The 20,203-nt window shown below is 46.9% G+C and overlaps 1 protein-coding gene across 6 annotated transcripts in view; it reads right to left on the bottom strand.

Annotated features, from left to right (window-relative positions):
• SPTBN1 (spectrin beta, non-erythrocytic 1) overlaps positions 1–20,203 on the bottom strand; it is a 115,641-nt gene that overhangs the window by 79,084 nt on the left and 16,354 nt on the right. For all 6 annotated transcript variants that reach the window (XM_063152723.1, XM_063152725.1, XM_063152722.1 and 3 more), the window contains exon 2: positions 2,488–2,687. In XM_063152723.1, coding sequence (XP_063008793.1) covers positions 2,488–2,635 — 148 coding nt within the window. In that variant the 5' untranslated portion in view covers positions 2,636–2,687. The remainder of the gene's footprint in view (positions 1–2,487; positions 2,688–20,203) is intronic.

Below are 20,203 nucleotides of genomic sequence, written 5' to 3'. Positions count from 1 at the left end.
GAATGAACATGGGATGGAAGCCCCGCCAAAGAGGCACTTCACAGCTTGTGGAAGAGTGTGGAAAGAAGATGCCTGCACCTGCAGAGAACACAGAGCCATTAGTCAGGCACTGTAACATGCCCACAGCTGTTCTGCTTTGGAATACAGCAGCTTGCATCTTGGTGATGAAATTCAAGGAACCAGTGCCTGGTGTACTCATTTGAAACCTTTCCTATTAGGACAAGGGGATGATGATGATGATGATGATGATGATGATGATGATGATGATGATGATGCATGAGCATTTCACAGACTGCAAGATGTTGACAGCCTTTTGTGATATCTTGTCACTGACACACTGCAAGGGGACAGCCACAGGCACTCTTGAGACACAGCCCACCCATGACCTCTGGACAGAGAAATGTCATTGTCAGAAGGATGCCCGGGCTTGGAGATGTGGGGAGGTGCTCGTGCCCACAAAGAGCCAGCTCTCACCCATGTCAAGCTGCAGTGTTATTCAGGGAATCCAGACCCCAAAGGTGGCACACAGCTGCTTCAGAGAGCACTGAGGCTCACACAGAGGGAAATGATGGTGACAGCCACGCACACACAGGGGCTGCAGAGCCCAGAAACACCTCCTGACATGCCCCAGCTGACTGTGTGTGCACCAGGCTTTCACCCCGTGGTCACTGTGCCCAGTCCTGTGACAGCAGTGACAGCAGCTGAGTCAGAGAGCACCTTTCCAGAAAGGGCCTGTCCCCACTGAGAGAGGACAATGGCAGAGATTATTGCCAGCCCAGCTCCAGGCTGCAGCTGTTAAAGACCTGCCAGTGCCTTTCTGGGGAGATGCAAGGGGAGACTACCCACCAGACAGCATATCTGAAAACAAATGTTGAACAGTGCCAGGAGTAGCATAGCTCAGCCTTTAACCATAACCTTGGATTTGAAATACAAACCTCTCCTCACTCCTCTCTCCCTGCACCATGATTAAGCTTTCTAGCAGTGCTGCAGCAATGCAGGATGCTAAGCCAAGTTTTGGCAGCACACAGCATTCTCAGCACCAACCACAGAGAATTGTAGGTATGGAAATGTATCAAATTAAAATAATCATGAGTAATGCTTATTCAGAAGAAAAATAAATACACCATACTGTGGGGGAAAACGTTTAAATATCTGAATTGAATCTTCAGCAAAATTATTTGCTTTGCCATGGGTATGTGTTTTAGGCTAGCTAAATAATTCAAGTACTTTCCTTACATTACTTCTCCTTGAAATGAGAGTTTCATGTTTATTATTCATTACTCAGGTGGGGAGCTCTGCTTGCTATAAAAGTAAGTGGAACAAGCAGCTGCAGTAAGGTGAGATCTGGGACCCAAACATGGCTCATGAGCTTTGTACTAAAAGCATTTCCCACCCAAGAAACAGGATACAACCTACAACCGCTCACATGGCAGGAGTAAAACAGTTTCTTCCTCAAACAAGAGTAAACTATTAAAATAAAGCAACCCAAGCTGAGATTCATTCTATTTCTCTATTACAGGTACCAGCAAGCTCCTTCTGACTCCACTCAGCACAGCCCTGCCCAGGGAAGGCATTTCCCCTATCATTCCCAATGCACGCCGTGACGGGAACTGCTGTAATTAAAAGCAGCAAAATTTAACACATGTCCCCTCCCTGTGAGCAGTTCCATTAAGTCAATAGCATTACAATCCCCAGGAAGAGTTATGTGATCTGCTCTCTGCCCACCTGCATGAACTACTCCATTTCCCTGTTGCTGAGCTCCACACCTGATCCTGGCCTGTGCCTGACACGTAAAGGTGTTTGGCATCTGATGCACCTCCATGGCCAGAGAGGAGAGCAGAAAGGGCACGCTGCACTCCAGCCCCAGCCCCATTGGAATCACAAATGGAACAGGTGATACCTTTGTCTCAGTGCAGCTGATTTAATAAACCTGTCTCAACACCTTATGAAGTGTCGGGTTTAAAACAATTCCTGCACCTCAGATTTCACCAACAGAATGCTCAGCATAGTTTTGAGCTGTTTTCTGTGCCTGTCCCACACTGCCAAGACATTTTGTTCAGAGGTCAGAAATGTGGGCATGCTACCATAAAAGTCAGGAAATCATTTACAGAATGCATAAAAATTGCTTTGCAGGGCAGTGACTCAGAGCTGAGAGGACATGACATAATCTCTTTGCTCTATAAACAAATGCAGTTAATGTATAGCCTTTAATACGCAATAATCAAACGCAATCTTCTTTCAAATGAGAAAAGATCCAATCCAGTTTCATTTCTCTGCTGATGACAGTGGAATTCAGCAGAAGACAGCAAGCATTTCACAAAGAATGCATAGCCCCATCATTCATTACTGCATGACAACTACCTCCACCTACCACATTCCTCTTTCCAGGACTAGTGAGCTGTTTTGCACACTTCCAGAGGGAGGTATTTTGAAGGAGAGCTTTGTTACCCATCTTTTTATTTTCCTAAACCCCAAGTCAGTGCTTACCAGCCAGGGCCTTGATGCGGGAGCGCTCAAACAGCCGAGCAGAGCTGTTCTCATTGTCCCAGTCGTCCACATCCCAGCGGTTGTTGACGTCGCTGTACTGCTGTTGGATCTCAATGTTGTCGTAATCTGTCGCTACCGTCGTCGTCATCCTGAGTCTTCTCCTTAGCCTCTCCTCACCATCAGATTCTTCCTAAAACCCTCTGTCAAAGAAATATAAGCATTTAGAGGGTGCTCATATACTGGAAGAAAATCGTAAAGGTCAAGCTCAGGAGTCTTGGTTTCAAAAATCAGTGACTTTTACTTGAAGACAAGATCAAGAACAGGAGACACCAACCACTCTTTCAGAGAACAAATATTCTCAAAAAAATTAAGTGCTTTACCAAAGCACAGAAGCTTTGCTGCATACACACATCCAGGATTGTCATGTTCAGCTCCACAAAGCAGAACATGGATGGAATAGTGTAGCAAAACACCCCCACAACTGTCATTTTCAAAAGCAGACCATTGGCTTTAGAGATCTGTGAGTGTTGGTTAAAGCATATGGAACTGTGAATAACTTGGCCTCGAGCACAAAAATTACCTCCATACCTTTACAAAATGGTGCAAATAACTGATGGGAAAAAAATTACAGATTCTGAAAAAGCTACATAAGCATTTGACAAGCAAAAGCTTTTTAACATGTGTTAATATTTCTGTCTCCATATGCAAATACTGACTTTGTGACCAGTCCTGGCAATTTATTTATGAACTAATCCAGATAAAACCAACTAAATGATGCATTACTTTGAACTCTCCACAGGAACAACATGGCACCCACCAACGCAACCCTTGGGGTGAAGTTCTCCTCTTTCAGGGTGCTGTTTGCATATTTATTCTGTTTTCTGACTAGGATTTCCATGTATTTATGGGTACTAGATAGAAGAGAGGCAGACACCTCTGGAGGAGGAGGAGGGAGGTTATACACAGCTGGGAGCCCAACAGGAACAGCGCTGAGAATGCCCTTCACCCTTCAGTGCTCAGTGAGACCTTGAGGAGCACAGAAACTTACAGTTCACCTTTGCAAAACGCAATTATTACCAGAAATGCAGTTAAATACAGGGGCAAGGGGGAGCCAGGGGGGCCGCCCTTTTATCTGGGCGGGGCCGCGCGCTCCCCTCACAACGCCCCACCCGGGGCTTCTCTTGTATTTTCTCTCTTTTATCTCGCTTTCTTATTTTAAAATAAAATTTAAAATAAGAAAAAAGAAAAAGAAAAAAGAAAGACGAGCCCCACAGCAGCCCGGAGCGCAGGGGCCGGCGCCGCCCCTGAGGGTGAGGCCGAGCCCGCCCTCACGGCGGGGCCGGCGCTGCCCCTCAGGCCCTCCCCGCCCGCCGCGCTGGCGCCACCTGCCGGCCCGGCCGCTCCCGGCACCCGCATGTCGCGACATCAATCCAGCTCGCCCGCGACAGGCGGCGGGGCTGCCCTGCTTCACCCGCGGCGTTTCTTCCCCGTCCGGGCCCGGGACACCAGAGCCGGTCCCCGGCCCCAGCTCACGGCGGGTCCGGCCCGTGCCACCGCGCGGAGAAATCCCGTGTCTGGCGCAGGAGCGGGAGCGGAGCCGCGCTGGGGCGGCTGTTACATAAGGAGCTGTTAGCGAAGGCTGAGCGCGAGTGCTCAACCTTCACGAAAGGTAAAAAGGAATCGCTTCAGCCATGGGAAGCTGCCAAGAGAGCGAGGGAACGCTCTGGAGGAGAACTGGCCCTGGGGAAGGTCGTGGGGACGATGCTCCCGCGGCGCATCCCGCAGGAGCCGGGCATGGATCACCCGCTCCGGCCGGATCCTGCGCTAGGAACGAACAAAAGCGTGGAGCGAAGACGGGGGAAGGATTAAATCCCACTCGCCTCGTTTCTGCACAGCAATCACCAGCTGATCCTCACCGAGCATCAGGCCTAGACAAAAACCTCCCATTGATCCCTGTACACAGGCTGCAATCAGGGTTAATTCCAATTAAATCCACGGAGCAGCCAGGATATAAACAACGAGTGGGAACAGGCTGGTTGACAGCATCATTTTCCATCTTTTCTATATTCACCAGTGCTCAAGGAAGAGAAAATGTGCCACTGGAAAAGCTGCAGTTCCAACCATAAAAATCAGTGAACCCAAAATCGGGATGGAGTGATATGTAATTTAATATAGATGGAACAAGCCATGGGATCTAATTTATTTCTATGTCACTGCTGTTTAGAAACACACACAACTTGATCCAGAATAAATTCAACTCCAACTTATGCTTTATCACTTCTCCCATCCTGAGCATCTCACAAGCCAAATCTATCCCAGATAAAGCTAAATTGAGCATGAAATGGCCTGTTATCCCACACCTATAGGGCCAGAAACCCCCCATCCTTGTTCTGATTCTGATAAAAGCAGCTCCTCGCTCCCTGACCTAAGGCTCCCTTTTCTGGGATGCAGCTCCCCACCACAGGGACAGCGGAGCAGGAAAATGCTGCAGGGATAAAAATAAGCACCTTGCAGCAAAGCAAGGTGAGGAGAACACAATGGAATCCTGATTCCAGAGACAGACCCAGCTCCAGAGAGTGCAGCCACCGCCCTCAGCCTCTGCTGGAAAACAGCTTTCCTTGAGTCCTGCTGCAGCTCTGATCCAGCACAACCCACTGGTGCCTCTGGGAACAGGGAGGGAAGATAAACACGAGTCCTGGCAGAGACCTGCAGGCTCCTGACTGCAGGGATGGAGGTCCTGCAGCTGGGATGAGCTACAGCAGCACATCTTGTGTCTGCTTTAGGGGTGTCCTGATCTGACATGAACAACACCAGCAACTGCCCAGGGAGCAACAGAAAACAGTTTGGAATTTTCCTGGAGCCCTTAATGCAGCCGAGTTCACTGTTAATGACCTTGAATGCAATCCACCTGTGAAATCAGCCCTGCCATTGAAGGACCACGCTGAAAACCCTCTGTGTGTGTGTGCAGCACACACAGACATGTAACATAGGTATATTTACAGATTCGGTTTAAGCCTCTGTGTGAAGCACCCACCAACACCCACAGAGAGATCACCACGGAGCACAGGGACCGAGGGAAGCTCGTTCTCCAGCAGGAACAACCTTTGTCACTTAAATATCCTTGGTCTGGCTTTAAGCTGAGAAACCCCTCTAATAAAGGAACGACATTTTCTGCAGAAAGCCAGAATTTCAGCTGCTGACATCCCGAGCAGCATCCTGCAAGGCAGCCCCTCTCAGGACTGGGCAAACACACTGAACAAGGCATTGCAGAAATGGCAGGGCACAGCTCCTTTATATGCACAATTCAGCCTCACTCCAGCATGACATACAGCACTCAAACCCAGGGACAGCAGGCACTGGTGTTTCTCACTTAATCCACTCCCTCTTAAACTCATCTGCCAGTGCTGCCGCACCTGGCTTGGAGATGTTAGCAGGCAATTTCAGGGATAAACAGGCACAGGGGTGAACTAATAAACAGCATGGAACTGCTCCAGGCCCTGAATCCACAGGCCCACCACGATGGGTCTGGATCTGAAAAATTTACAGAAAAATCTGTAAATTCCCAAACCTCTTCCTCATTGATAAAATAGAACTCTGTTGCCTTCTGCCATGGATACCATGCTAAATGACCTCATGAGACAAAAGAGATCAAACCATTTAATTTCAAAGCATTCCTTAAAACCTATTGCATAATCTGAGGGCAGGAGGGAGGGAGGTGGTTGGCATTGTCTTCAAAAAGAAGAAATGGCTTGAAGAAAAAAATCAGCTACCAGGAAGAGCATTTTCTCAGACAGTTTTCAAAGGCCACATCCAGGGGTCAGACCTTTTGTGTTTACTTTCATAAATAGACCAGATTTTGCTCTGTTTTTTTCTTAGATAATAGAAAACAAACTGTTTTATTCAGCCCATCTGAAGAATGAATTAATTTTAAAAAAATTCATTGGCTACTCTTAAATGCAATCATGTAATTCACTAAACAGCTATGACTATGATCCCTGAAATTTTGCCATAACCACACATCTGGAATTACTTCCTAATAGTTACATTTATCTTTAAAGCAAACATTGTTTTTTCAAGAGTTACTATTCTTCCAGGAAACATGCTAAGCTGTAGTTAGATTCATGTTACTCTAACTAAGGATTGTCAAGAGGTTTTTATGGTGCTGTGATTGAAAAAATATAGTTTGAACAGCAATCCCCAAATGGTCTCAGGGTTTATGTAAATACTGTTCCCTGGCTAACACACAGGCCAACCTATTGCAGCTTTCCTGGCATTAAAGACAAATTGTAAATTCATCTCCAACTCCCACTGATGGTGTGACAGGATTGAAAAGGGGACACAGACACTCCCATCTCCAGGTCACCAGAGCACATGGGTCTGGTGACAAGCAGGGACACAACCACTGTGACAAAGAGAATGGTGTCCTGACCCCACAGATCAGATATGTACCTCCAAGAAACCAAAATTACACACTGCCTCCTTTCTACTGGCCCTCTGAAACCAAGGCTGGATGAGCACAGAAAGAATTCCATTACCCTCTTTGCAGGACACTTTCCCTCCCAGTTGGTGCTTCCCCCTCACTGATGCCTCAGATCATCTCACCAGTCCAGCTCTTCACTTTAGTGCAATGATTATTACTAAAAAGAGGGAAATTTAGATAATATGTAACCAAACTTTGCATTTATTCTGAGTAACATTCAGCTCCCTCCTAGCAACAGCACAACCGACATTTAATAATTCTTAAAATGTCATTTTAAGCCAATATTTAAACTGGAGGATGGAAGTTCCTCTGAACTCTCAGGGCCCACCCACATCTTGTCACCCAACAAGGTGAGATTCTCACCCTAAGCTTCCCCACAGGGCAAGTGGCCTGGTCAGAGTCAATAGGGGCACCTTGGAGAGGTTCAGGGCTGGATGCCAAGTACACATCAAACATCCCCACAGGTCAAGCTCTGCAAGAATTTACAAAATACTGTATAAACTCAAGGGTTGTACAGAACCTCCATTCTGAGAAATTGAATTCCAAGCATAAAGCTTAGAAAGACTGGGTGATGCATGTCCCAATTCCAGCCATTTCTCAGCCTGAAGCCCCAGGAGGTGTTTCCAGGCTCTCTCCCTGCTCAGCCCCTGTGATGCTGAATTGCAGCACATTTCCAGGGACAGGAGTTCCCCTGTCCTGAAGGGGCAGCACACTCACTTATGTTCTGGCTTTTTGTTTCAGCTGCTGAACCAATCCCAAAATAATAAAGGCAAGGCTGTAACTCCCTTGACCTCCAATATCCCCTCTCCCCCTCTCCCAGTCCCATCTTTCCTTCCACAAACAGAACCATACTGTTTCTGCATTTTCCAGCCCAAGAATGCTCTGTGTCTTTGTCTTTGCTTCCCTTCACCACTTTGTGGTGCTGACTCCTCTGGCTCTCCATGCTCCAGGACATGGAGCCCAACAGCCCAAAGCACCCCGAAAGGTCACAGCCAAGGGGGGACAAGCTGTGCTACCAAATGCCACAATCAGCCCGTGGGGCACTTCAGGAATGCACAAACAAGGCAAGACTGAAGCCTCTTTATTCTCAATACAGGCTGGAAAAGCATGTGAAGGTCACTAAAATCAGGCAGCCTGTCCTTCACCAGGGAGGTCTGCTTCCCACAGCTCAGATAACCCATCACTCCAAAGACCAGGCAGTTAAGAGGGAATTCCAGGCTCTTGTTTTCCTTCTGAGCTCCCCAGGATATCATGCTCTAGCTGGGAGATGGGTACATAATTAAATAAGCACTGAAACAGCTTCAGAAAGTGTTTGTGCTGCTGCCTGAAAAGACACAGCCTCGCTGAACTGGAGTTCAGTGCCGCCAGCAGGGCTGAGCAGAGCACACCCAGCACCACATGCCCCACACAGGGCAAGGATTCCAATAACCAAGGGCACCAAGGGCACAGAGAAACTCAAAATAGCTGAAAATAGGTTATTTAAAAACACAAATCTCTATTTCAAACCTTTCAATTACAGCACAGACCATTAAAACATTCTGGTCTGATATTCTCTGCACTTGGAGCAATAAAGTTTCACCCAGTTTTTCATACATCACCCAGGAGATCTGGACTCCAACATTTTATCCTGGAGACTCCAGAATAATTTAATTGATATATGTGGTCCAAATTTGCCCTCTGTAACCTGAGGTAGCTCCATCCAGCTGGGGATACAACCCAAGGTTTGCCAACATTATTTGAAGAGCCTTCTACCCTACCAAGAGGGTAGAAGGAGGCTTCATTTGGATTTCATCCAAGGTCAGACACAAAACAGGAGTTGGGGGTGAGATTCTCTAGGCCTCAAGGTATTTCCCTGTGGAACAAAGAATGTAAAACACATTTTGCCAAGCTGCTGAGGAGAAGGCTCTGTCTCAGCCATGAACAGCTCCTAGGGAGTAGCATTCCTTCATCCCTACTGAAAGGGAAAGTCTAGCAGGATCTAGAATGGCCTGGAGTGACACACAGAGCAGGAACATCCACGAGGGCTGTGAGAATAAAGCTCCACATACTGGGCCCAGCTCAATGAATGCTGAAGGATCTAAACTCCTTATTTCATTTTTAAGCAAAACCCAGAGTACTTGACCTCTTTCAGCATGTGTTTGTGGTTTTCCCTAAACAAGCACTGCTGGGCAAGGTGGCATTAAAGCAGTAAGAGCTTGGTTCAGCTCTAATAAGGACATCATGAGATAGTCCATGGCTGCTCCAGTGAGATCCATCAATTAAACACAGCTTCACTCCAACTCACAAACCACCTCTGTATCCAACACAGCCAAAATAAATGTAACTCAGGACCCAGAAAATCTTATGAACCATCAGCCCGGGCATTTTCTAAAACTGTCATCCTGTATTCTACTTCTAAGTCAATAAAGAAATTCCCATATGCTTAAATTCATGCAGCTCTTGATCTTTTGCTTTTAAAAAACACTTTCATCATCCTCTTAGTCTTTCCTGTGTCAGTGAAAGACAGACCCTGAAATTATTAGGTTATGTGGGAATGTCCCACCATGCATATGGCTTGGCTGGAAAAAACCTGGGTGACCAGCTCAGCACAGCAGTTCCTCTCTCTACCTCCATTCCTGCATTATTTATGACTTCTACATTCAAATTATTAGGTTTCCCACCCATTTTCAGAAAGAGGTGCATTTTTGAGTAGGGTAACCCATCCAGAAGGTGCCTTTTCCAAAGCCTGGGCCAAGGGAGGATGGAAGAAAATTCCAGAGTTCATGAGTTTTAATTGAATCTGCTCTTCAGACTTTGCAGGCTTGTTCTGGTGCAATCGCAGCTGGTCACTTTGAAAAGTGAGGAATGAGCAGCAAACCAGGGATTATGTTCTGCTCAGGACTGGAATAGCATCCTGAATGTTGTGAGGGCTTTACAAGACAGCCAATATGTGCTGGTGCACCTGTGTGCTCTGATCTGTGGGGTCAGCAGCTGGCATGCCACTCCTTTTTCTGGGGAATATGACTGCCAGCAGGCCAAGAGCCCTTCAGCTCTTACAGCCCATGCACTTGTTTTTCTATGAATTCTTAGACAGGAAATTTTGACTGTAGAATTACCTGAACTTTTTGATAAATAAAAGAAAGTAATAGCAAAAACATTCTGATGGTGGTAAATTAATATAAAGTGATTAAAAATGTGAGTAGGATTAGCATTATACTGTCTGTATACACCACAAAGGGTGCTCTGGGTTGAACCCAAATGAAATCCACAAGAAGAAATGAACTGGAGGGGGAATCAAAAAGGCTCCAGGTCAGCTGAGTCCCTTCTAGAAGTACAGGAAGGACTTCTCTGACATAGGCTCTCACTGAAGATAACCTTTACTCTGATCCACCCCTCGGCTTCAGCACATCTCAGCCATTTCACACAGAGGAGATCAGGACCTTGTGTCACAAAACCACCTTGTAAAGTTGTCAGAAGTCTCTGCATTTCACCCTTTGCCATCCTGATCATGGAGCAAGGCAAAGATCCACTTTCCAAACATATTTAAGTACTTGTGGATGTACTGGTGGACGACACCAGGGACAACTTGTCTGGCAGGAAGAAAAACTGATGTATTTCACTAATCAACACATTTCCAAAGAAACTACCCAAAAAATTCCTTCCACAGCCACTGAGCATTTAAAGGACAATATTTAGTATCACCCTGTTCTGGAAGCTATCTGTGGGCTGACCTTCCCCAAAAGAATGTGAAAATACAGGGCAATTGTCTACAGTGGTATTTACCTTTTTCTTCAGCAGAACAAAACAAAAAAGTCTTTTTTAGTATTTTTCATGCACTCACGCAGAGCAGAGCTCCAATAAAAACCAGGTGCCCTCAGAAAGGAGATCCCCATTTTCTGGTCCTCACTCTCTCATGACCCAGCTTATGAGAAACAGAGCTGAGGTTTGGGAACCTGCTGTGTGTCAGGGAAGGGCTGAAAGCGGAGACGCTCCTGCTGCCTCTGGCCTGCCAGACACTTGGCTCTGCTTTGGATGAGGGCACTGCTGTCAGTGCAGGAAAAGCTTCACATCTTGACCCTGGCCATGACCCTCGCTTGGCAGGAAGTCCCAGGCAACCTGAATGCCCTCAGTGACATCACTGTTTGCTTGGGCAGCAAACTGGCAGTGTCAGGTGGCACCCGGCTGGGGGGCATCATGGAGACCGCACCTCAGTTTGCAACCCACAAGGAAACTTTCCTCAGGAAAAAATGGACAACTCAGACATCCTTGGGTCATTCAAGAAATGCTGTGATTGCCTCTGTGTGACCACACAATTTACCAATATCAGTTTACATCTGTTGTATTAATTCAAATGAATAGCTACAGCTAAGTTTTGGGGGGTGGGAAAGGGACCGGAGGCTCTGGGACTGGAGTTTCTGTCCCACTTCGCACTCCTAGCAGGGGGAGAAATGATTTCTCACACAGAAATTATGGCCCTGGATTACTTTTGGAAGGAGGGCACCCCTGAGCCTGCCCTTGCTACAGAGCTGCCTGCAGGCCCTGACACGCTTCCATCCGGAGCACATTCCTGCTCCTGCCGTCCTCTCCTGAGATGCGATAGCTCTGACCTCCTTACAGGAGGAGGGCTGCCAAGTAAACAGCCCTGGCTCACCAGCCAGCCAACTGCTGTCTCCCCTGCCCTTCTATTTTCCCTCTCCACTTCCACACTCACCCTTCTGAAAGGTCCCAGCCCAATCCAACCTGTGGGTGAGTGGGAGTGAGGCAGAGCCGCTGCCCATCTCCCTTCCCGCCATCCCTGCGAGCTCCCGTTTCCTTCCCGCAGGGAGGAGGCTGCGATGCCCGCCCGGGTCACGCCGCAGTGCTGAGCCCGAGCCCAGGCACAGGCAGAACGAGCTGCAGCCGTGGGAGGCTGAGCACGCTCACGGCTTAGCAATCCCGGAGTGTCCCTGAGGGAGGGCACAAAAGTAGGGAGTCATGTCAAACCACCCTGATCCACGCCTAGGCAAACCTCCTCCGTGTTGGAGGGTTTTATGTAAGGGCAGGGAAAGACTCCATCACTCCCAGCCAAGGAGGAGAAATTGAGGACAGGCTGTGCACAGGCACCTCCTCCCTGCTCGGAGCTGCTGGCCGGGGGAGGCTGCCTGGTGACAACTTCCAGGGAGGAAGAAAGAGACTGAGCTGCTTTGGCTCTGCCCCCAAACTGCAGAGCAGCGGTGGGAAACCGCACCCAGGGAGACGCCCAGGGAGAAAAGGATGTTTTGTTGTGGAGGCTTTTGTTCTGGACTCTGTTTATTAGCGAGACTTCACAGCCAGGCAGGCAGAGCAGGGAAGCAATTTAAAGGGCCAGCCTAGAGTAAATAACCTGCTACGCCATCGGCAGGTTTGCAATCAGCAAACAAACAAACAACAAAACCCAAATTCTGGGGGCAGGAATGGGGAAGGATTTGCTGACACCCTCCATAAGCCAGCAGGGCTGAAGCAACAGCTGGTTTCAGCAGCTCCAGCACCAAACAGGAAGGAGCAGCGCCAAGTCCAGACACGCAGAGACTCTCATTAAGAGGAGACACAAGGCAGCACTAATTACCCCACAGCAATGATCCACCTGCTCCCACACAGGTACCAGAGATTCCTGAGACCTCCCTCACTGAGAGAGCTCTGCTATAGCCAGAGCTGCTCCATCAGCTCCTGAAACCTGGACAAAGAGCTGGCCTGGTAAAGAAGAATTTAGAAAAGAACTCGGATTTGGAGAGTGTGGTGGTCCCAGAGGAGGCACATCAAAGCCTGCTCCAGAACAAGCACCTCCTGCAGATGCTGGATCATGCAAAGCTTGGCTCGTGCACTGGAATATGATATAGGGACTATATGGATTCTAACTGTTCTCTCTTGAATGAAAATAAACCCAGAATAACCAACAGAATTGGACAACTTTTGCTTTGGGGAGATGAAGACAGTACTTGACCGTGGGTGAGGGAATGCCAGCATTTCTCTGGGTTAGAGCTGGTTGGAAAGTGAATTGAGAAATGGAGCGGTTTGATACTCAACACCCACTTGACCACAGAGGTATTAAGAATTGTCCTGCAAATCAGCACAGCCTGCAGCAGCAGCATTGCATATGCACATCTTCAGCCAGGCTAAACCAGAAACGTGGCTGAAAGCAGTCTGGAAAAGGATCCCTCCCCAGGAAGAGGAAAATGTCACATGTCACACGTGTAAATCACCAAGTCAGATCGTGTAAGGCACGATTCCATCAGGCCAACAAGATTCCTGGTTCAAGTAACCAAGCACAGCTTGAGCCAGTACTTCCCAAAGAGCAGGAAATGTGTCTCATCCTGCCCAGGGGACACAAAACACACATCATCCACTTCTTGGCAAGAGCACCACATCCAAACTGGTCTCCTCCAAACTAAACATTTCATGGGGTAGTGGGCACTGACCAGAGGAACACAACAGGTAATATTAAGCAGCCTGCCTGCATTTGCCCACATGGAAGTTTTAAATGGACACCAGCTGTTAATTCCTTTCTACATTCTTCACATTTTTTTTGGCCAACTCCCCGACAAGACTAACAGAAACCTTTCCCCTCCAACTTTCATCTGATGCATAGATAAAATAGTCAGGCAAGAAAAAGAAATCTATCTCATTATTGCCTTCATTGAAATGCATGCCTGTAGGTCCTCAGTGCATCCCTGCCCTTTGAGATGGGTTAAAGAGCCTTAATGCCATCTAAACTAAGTCAATTTGTTATTCAGAACATTTGTGAGCAAACAATTTGCATCCTGGGAGGAGAAAGCACATGGGCCAGAATGTTAAACCCTGGGAAATAAGATGATAGATGGGAAGAAAAAACCCAAGAAAAGCTATGTCTTAAATAACTCGGGTCAGTATTTTGGTTCTTTGATGTTTCCACTACGGTTGAGTCCTTTTTTTTTTGCCTTAATAAATATTTTAGTGCACATCCTCGTGTGCTGATTTATGTGAGATAAGAGATATTTATCATTTTATATATGATAGAGTGATGACACTTTCCAGGTTTTCCATGTCAGTTTGCTAATCCTTGGAGTGTTGTTGTGTCCACCATCCCCAAGACGTTACTCCCTGTGAGTCCAGCCAGGACACAAACACTGGCCAGCCCTGATCCCTCCAGCTTGGACCCTGGCTACACAGCAAGCCAAAGGCCTTTACCAGGAGCCAGGGCCAGGAAAGGGCTCCTCAATTCCCTGGGGCCAGGAGAGGAGCTCAGATGTTATTCACAGTTGTGGATTCTCTAAGTAAAACAGGCAAATAAACACACCAATGACTTTGGCTCCTCCAGAGCACCCAACTGTTGCTATTGGCACTTGGATCCAAACAGTTCTGGCCACACCTAAACACAGCCTGCCTTGCACAGGACCCCGGGAAGGGGAACAAAAAGGGTCCAAAAACTTTATGGTCCTTTGCATTGACTTCCCAGGGGAATTGTATCAAGCACTGTCACAACAAGGGCTCCAACCCAACTCCTGGAATAGGAGGAGCAGAAGGAAACACGCTGGAGCTGTGTGATCACTCCATGTGCACAGCCCCAAGCTGCCCACAGACCCCACTGCCACAGCACCCAGGAAGAACCTGCATGGGGCAGTGATATGTAAAATATCTGATTCTTGTTTCATTCCGAGCTGAGCTCCTTGTCTGGGAAATGGATCCCCAGCTGGCACAGCCCCAGCCCAACAGCTGCATTGCTTTTCTACCTCCACAAACACCCGGAAAGTTCGCCAAAGCCCTGTTTGTGCTGGCACACAGCCAGCACTTTATTATTATGTACTATTAGTTCATAGTGAGAAATGTGCACTACAGGAAAAAAAAAGGCCCGAGAAGCTCAGTAATTGGGCACAGATGTTGAAGATTTATGGAGCTGTCCCCACTGGACAGGATCTTACAGATTGTTTCTATCACCTGTTTGCTTTTGGAGTTTTTAATAAGATAACTATGTGTGCTATCCTGGAAGAATATTCCAGAATTCCTCCTTCAAAAACCAATAACTTTTGATCTCCACTTGTCTCCTCTCAGTAACAATCTCTCCTCAGAGTTCCATAAATGCCTCTTGATATTCATTTCATATTTAAATACGATCTTGGCTGTTGTTTTCATTACCCAGCAACTTTCAAATGCAATCAGACAATTTCATTCTTGCTTCATGGCCTGGAAAATAAACCTCACACATCATGCCAAGTCCCCAGCAGTTAGAATCCATGATTAAGTCTCTCAGTATTCAAAATAAGTTATAATCTTCACCTTTTTTCCTATTTTCTGGCAAACAACATGTGCTCAGCATTTTTGGGGACTGCTGCTTGCCCAGTGCACAGACCTCACTCAGCTTAAGATGCCTGCAAAAGTATCTCAGTTCCCATCCAGATTTCTGAATCTTGGTCCATTAAATTAATTCTGCAAAATATTTGAAATGTGCAAAGCTCTGCAGCTGACAGCAAACACCATGAAAGTGAAAACACAAGGAAATCACTGGCATTTTTCATAACTGACCTGTAATGGTTTTGCCATTTCAAATTACATCAGGAATTATTTCTTTCCACCAGCACAAAATGGCAAAACAAGGTGCATTTCACTCAGAAATTGTTTTTCCAAGCATTTACAAAGGAGGATAAATCCCAAAAAAAGGTTGTATCTCTGCAAACCAGCATGAGGCTCCCTCCCTCCTCACCCAAGGCACACCTCAGTTTGGCTGGATAACCTGACACTGCCCTTCACCTTTCCCACATGTCACAACTGCTGATAAATTCTTCCTGAAAAATGATTTCATCCTTCCCGACAATGTGGCTTACACAGCACAGATCCTATAAAGGTCAGGACCTCGTTACAGATTTAGACACTCAGTTCCCACCCAAAAAACAGTTAATCTGATAAATTTAAAGGGCTGGAAACAAATCTATGGAGATTATGTTTTTCCCACAGCTCTGAAATCGACCTTATCAGTCGCAATTGTACTTTTAGCTCAAAAAAAGGTTCAAAATGTTTTGCTATTCCTGTTTATATGGGTTCATACAAGATGACTACAGCCTCTACCCTGAATGTGGGAGACACTGAAGAGAGTACACAGTGGGGTGTGTCCACCTTCCCTTTCTGAAGGGAATTCAGATGGCAAAAAGCATCATGAGGAAATTGCAAGTAGAGAGGTAGAGGAAAGCAGAGAAAAGCTCCATTTCTCACCATGTTCTGTACTGGCCATCAAGCCAATATCTGCCACAGAAAGCAACAAAGCAACTGCCCCTTCTCTCTGGTTTCTTGAGTCACACTCCCTGCATTCAGGGCTTTCTATGGAAAGCCTCCCCCTTTCCCTGAATTACAGAAGAGTAAAGCCTGGAATTATCTTGGGTTATGGAAACACATGAAGTAATTCCCACACAGGAAGAAAGAGACATCCTTCACTTGCCATAATCACTTGCCTTGGATCCTGAACAGATTGGGCCTTATGTCAACATTATCTTATTTCATGTACCCAAATGATTCTTTAATTTAATAAGAATTAAAACATTACCTAGGGAGAACAAGAACAGAATCAGGGGTGATATGGTTATGAAGGAATGCTTGCACACAAGTAGTAGAACCTTCTTTAGCTTTTACTTTTTAAAAATTTCAGATTGTCACAAATTTCAGATTTACACCTGCAGAGTTACAGAAAAAAAAAAAAAAAAAAAACCAAAACAAAACAACAAAATCCAGAAGAGCCCTGGAGCCATTTAGAAAGCGCTAATCCTGATCATTTTCCACCTAATGACTGTTTACTACACAGTCCTTTTAAATGCTTGGCAGCTGTCCAGATCTTCCTGCTTTTCCTTTCTCCCACACGTCCTGTCCTTCCTGCCAGCCATCTTGGGTGAGGACAAACCTCCGGAGGAGAAAGCTTTCTGCTGCCTTCTCAGCCTCTCAAAGCTCCACTCCCCGGGGAAATCCTGAGCCTTCTTTCACTTTCAAGGCAAAACTGAATCCTCCAAGCTTTCAAAGCCTCACCAAATGAGAGCACGGACCAGAAAAATTAAAACCAACCAGAAAACTTGGGTTTTTTCCAAGGATTTCAAAACCAACATTGGTTTTAAATGAAGTGGGACCAGTTCTGTAATTCTCTGACCCCTATCAGGAACAGCTTTGAGCAGACCCACCCCAGCACTTGTTTCAAATGCCATTCACTGTCACTTGGCATTCCAAGCTGGAACAATTATTTGTGGTCAGATGCTCTCCCTGCTCCTGACCAGCTGTGCTTTGATCTCCTCCTCGTGGCTCCCATGGATCTGGAGGAAGCCAAGCTCCCCTCCTTCCCAAAAATGCAGCGTAACAGTTCCTTGGGGAAAGTGCAGCCCCACTGCAGCTCCCAGACCTCACACAGGCCTGGGATGGGACCAGATGTCTCCTGGAGCCCTGACCACCATCCTGACCGTGGCTTCCACCCACACACCAGACTCCAGAAGCCCCGGTGAAAGTGAGGAATGAGATGGAAAAGCACAGTGGGATTTTTAGCTGAAAGGATCAGGTCAGTGCTGTGTCCCTTTTTGATGGAAATTGGGGTAAGACAGGACCTCAACACACAGATTTGAGTGAGGATCGTGGCTGCTCCAGGAATAAAGCAAAAGCATAACCAATCCAATGAGCTACAATTAATATTTTAAATGAAATCAGTCCAGCCCATATTCAAATCAGGTCACCAGTAATTAAAGCATCCTTATTTGGAATGGCAAACCCAGAGAGCGCCCGGATCAGAGCATTTCTCAAAGAGAATATATTAATGGGAGTGTTTGGAAATGCATGATGCACTCGTAAGAAGCTTTAATATAAACCTCAGGATTACACTATGCCAGCTTTTCAATTATTACAGTCTCCATGAAAAGCCAGGCACTGGCAGCAAGAGGTTAAAGCAGACCTTGGAGCCTGACTTTGCCCTTTCTCTTCCAGAGGATCTCACTGCTGGTTCCTATTCCTGCACCAGCTGAACAGAAGCACCGAAGGTGGGGTTTGAAATAAAACATCTCTATTAGTGATGCCATCAATGCCAACACAACACCCAAGGGGAAGCCTCATAACTTCACCAGGGACAGCAGAATCAGCCTGTGCAATTTCTAGAATGATCTGCTTGGTTGGCTCCATCTTAACACTCACCACACCCCAACTCAGCCATTTTAGTTCCTGTATGGCTGGAGTTTGCTTTCCCTTCACGCGGCACTGCACAGCAGGCTCAGCTGTCTGGAGACCAGGGATCTCTCCCTGTAAAGCACATGCAAATGAAAGATGGAGATAAAAAAAAAAAAAACCTGAGTGAGGCTGAGGGGAGGTGGTGAGCAGCAGAGCGAGGTAATGTGACTGAATAAGTAAAAATGCAGAATTTTAGATTGCTCTTGTTCCAAACAGGCATGATGAATGCAGGCTGTGTCTGTGCTCCTCTAACAGCAGCCCCAGAGAGAAATCTGCCATTCCCAAGCCATAGGAGTGGCCACTGGAGCCTGGTGTGCAGGGCAGGAGCAGCAGAGCTGAGCCGTTTCCATCAGAGCCTGGGAACCACCTGGACACAGTCTCAGATGCCTGCTCCCCCCAGGCATCCCTCCTACAGGCCCACCTGCCCTGGAGCCCCTCTGGGATCTCTGGACCCTGCAAATGTCCCATATTCTCCATAATCAGGCATCTCCTGTGCAGAAGAGAGAGTAAAACCCAAATCACCACAACCCCAGCCATCCATCCATGGGCACAGCCCCCAGCTCTGCTCCAAAAGGAATTTCCTTCTCTCCAACAGCAGCTCCCAGCACAGCAGGCTCTGTAACCCACAAGGACACAGGGCACTGCAGCAGCTTTGGAAAAACATCAAAAGAAAAGGTTACCTGCAAATCCCAGAGTTTATTTTTGCCCCACTGCAGTGCTGTTCCTTGCACTCCCCCAGCACTTCCAGCTCACACAGACTGGCACAACAGAGCAGAAAGGAAACCAAATCATTTTCAATATTCCTTTCTGACATTCCACCATCCTAATGCAAATTCCAGGCAAACAGAGCCTTCCCAGAGTAGCAGAGAACAAACAGAAAACAAGCTCTGGGCAATAGATCAACCTGCAGGATCCACTTTGGTGCTTGTCCACCTGCAAGTGCCTGAAGGATGATCCCTTCCCTCAGCTCTTCCACAGGAACTGCTGGGAAGGTGCTGGAGCTGTAAAATCCCTCTGGTCAACCATGACAAAAAGATATTTGTGCTGACCACCACATACTTGTTTACCAAATACATTACAAGAACTAGCACCAAACACATGTTAGTTACCTGAGCTAGAAACATGAAGAGAAAAGTATTCCCCTGACCAGAAATTTCAATTTCATCTACCCAGAACAGTCTGTGGAAGGACAGACCCAAACAAGCCATATTTGACACAGATAGATTAGACAGATGGTACAGTGTGGTATAAAGGGGATTTGTGCTTGCTTGACTTTGGCATGGCTGAATTACTTATTAATTGCAGATACACAAGAGTTGTACTGGGTATTTTACCAAGATTTAATGCCTATTAAAACTTCATACCATTCAAAGTTGCCACAGGTTGTGTACAACAACAGAGGGGTTGTTTGGCAGCTCAGTTCTGCTGCACACCCTGGGTATAAGCAGCAAAATTACCAGTCCTGTGCTATTACAGAAGCTTTGAGCTACCTGTGAATTCAGGGAAATTGGCTGAAAGATGAATAGAAACCCTGATTTAAAATAAAACCTCTGAATTCCTGACGGCTGCTGAAAATCTCAAACATCACAAGGAAAGCACCCTCCTCTGTATTCCTCTGCTCCCTTCCCCAATGGCTGCTATTGGATTCTTCCAGGATCCTGGTGAAGCACAAGATTTAAAGAAGTTGTTGCAGGGAATACAGAGGGGGGTGAAAATCAAAACATTCGAGCCCCAGTTAATGCCAGGAGCCCACCCATATGGCAGGAACAGCAACACTGAACACTGATTTTAACCAGGCCATTTTCCCTAGAGTTTCTTATCCTTCAGGATCTGCATTTCTGGCACTGAGTGACACCACCCCAGCCCCATCCAGCACTGGAATTCCACAGTCTGGAGCACGCTGAGATGGGGTGGGTTTGTTGTCCTGAGAGCTGTAGCACAGCAAGGCACCTCTCCAAGCTGGCCAAAGGCAGAACAAAGCAGGGTGTGGGTTCCAGGCAGGAGGGGGATCTGGAGAGCAGGAAATGACAGAGAGCCTCAGACATTCTGCGCAGAGCAAGGGCTGCCAGCTCCCACCTCCCCTCC

Source organism: Melospiza melodia, chromosome 3 (assembly GCF_035770615.1).
Source record: "Melospiza melodia melodia isolate bMelMel2 chromosome 3, bMelMel2.pri, whole genome shotgun sequence".
Taxonomy (NCBI): Eukaryota; Metazoa; Chordata; class Aves; order Passeriformes; family Passerellidae; genus Melospiza; species Melospiza melodia.
The sequence above is the reverse complement of the archived record's forward strand: the minus strand, read 5'-3'. Positions and strand labels throughout refer to the sequence as shown.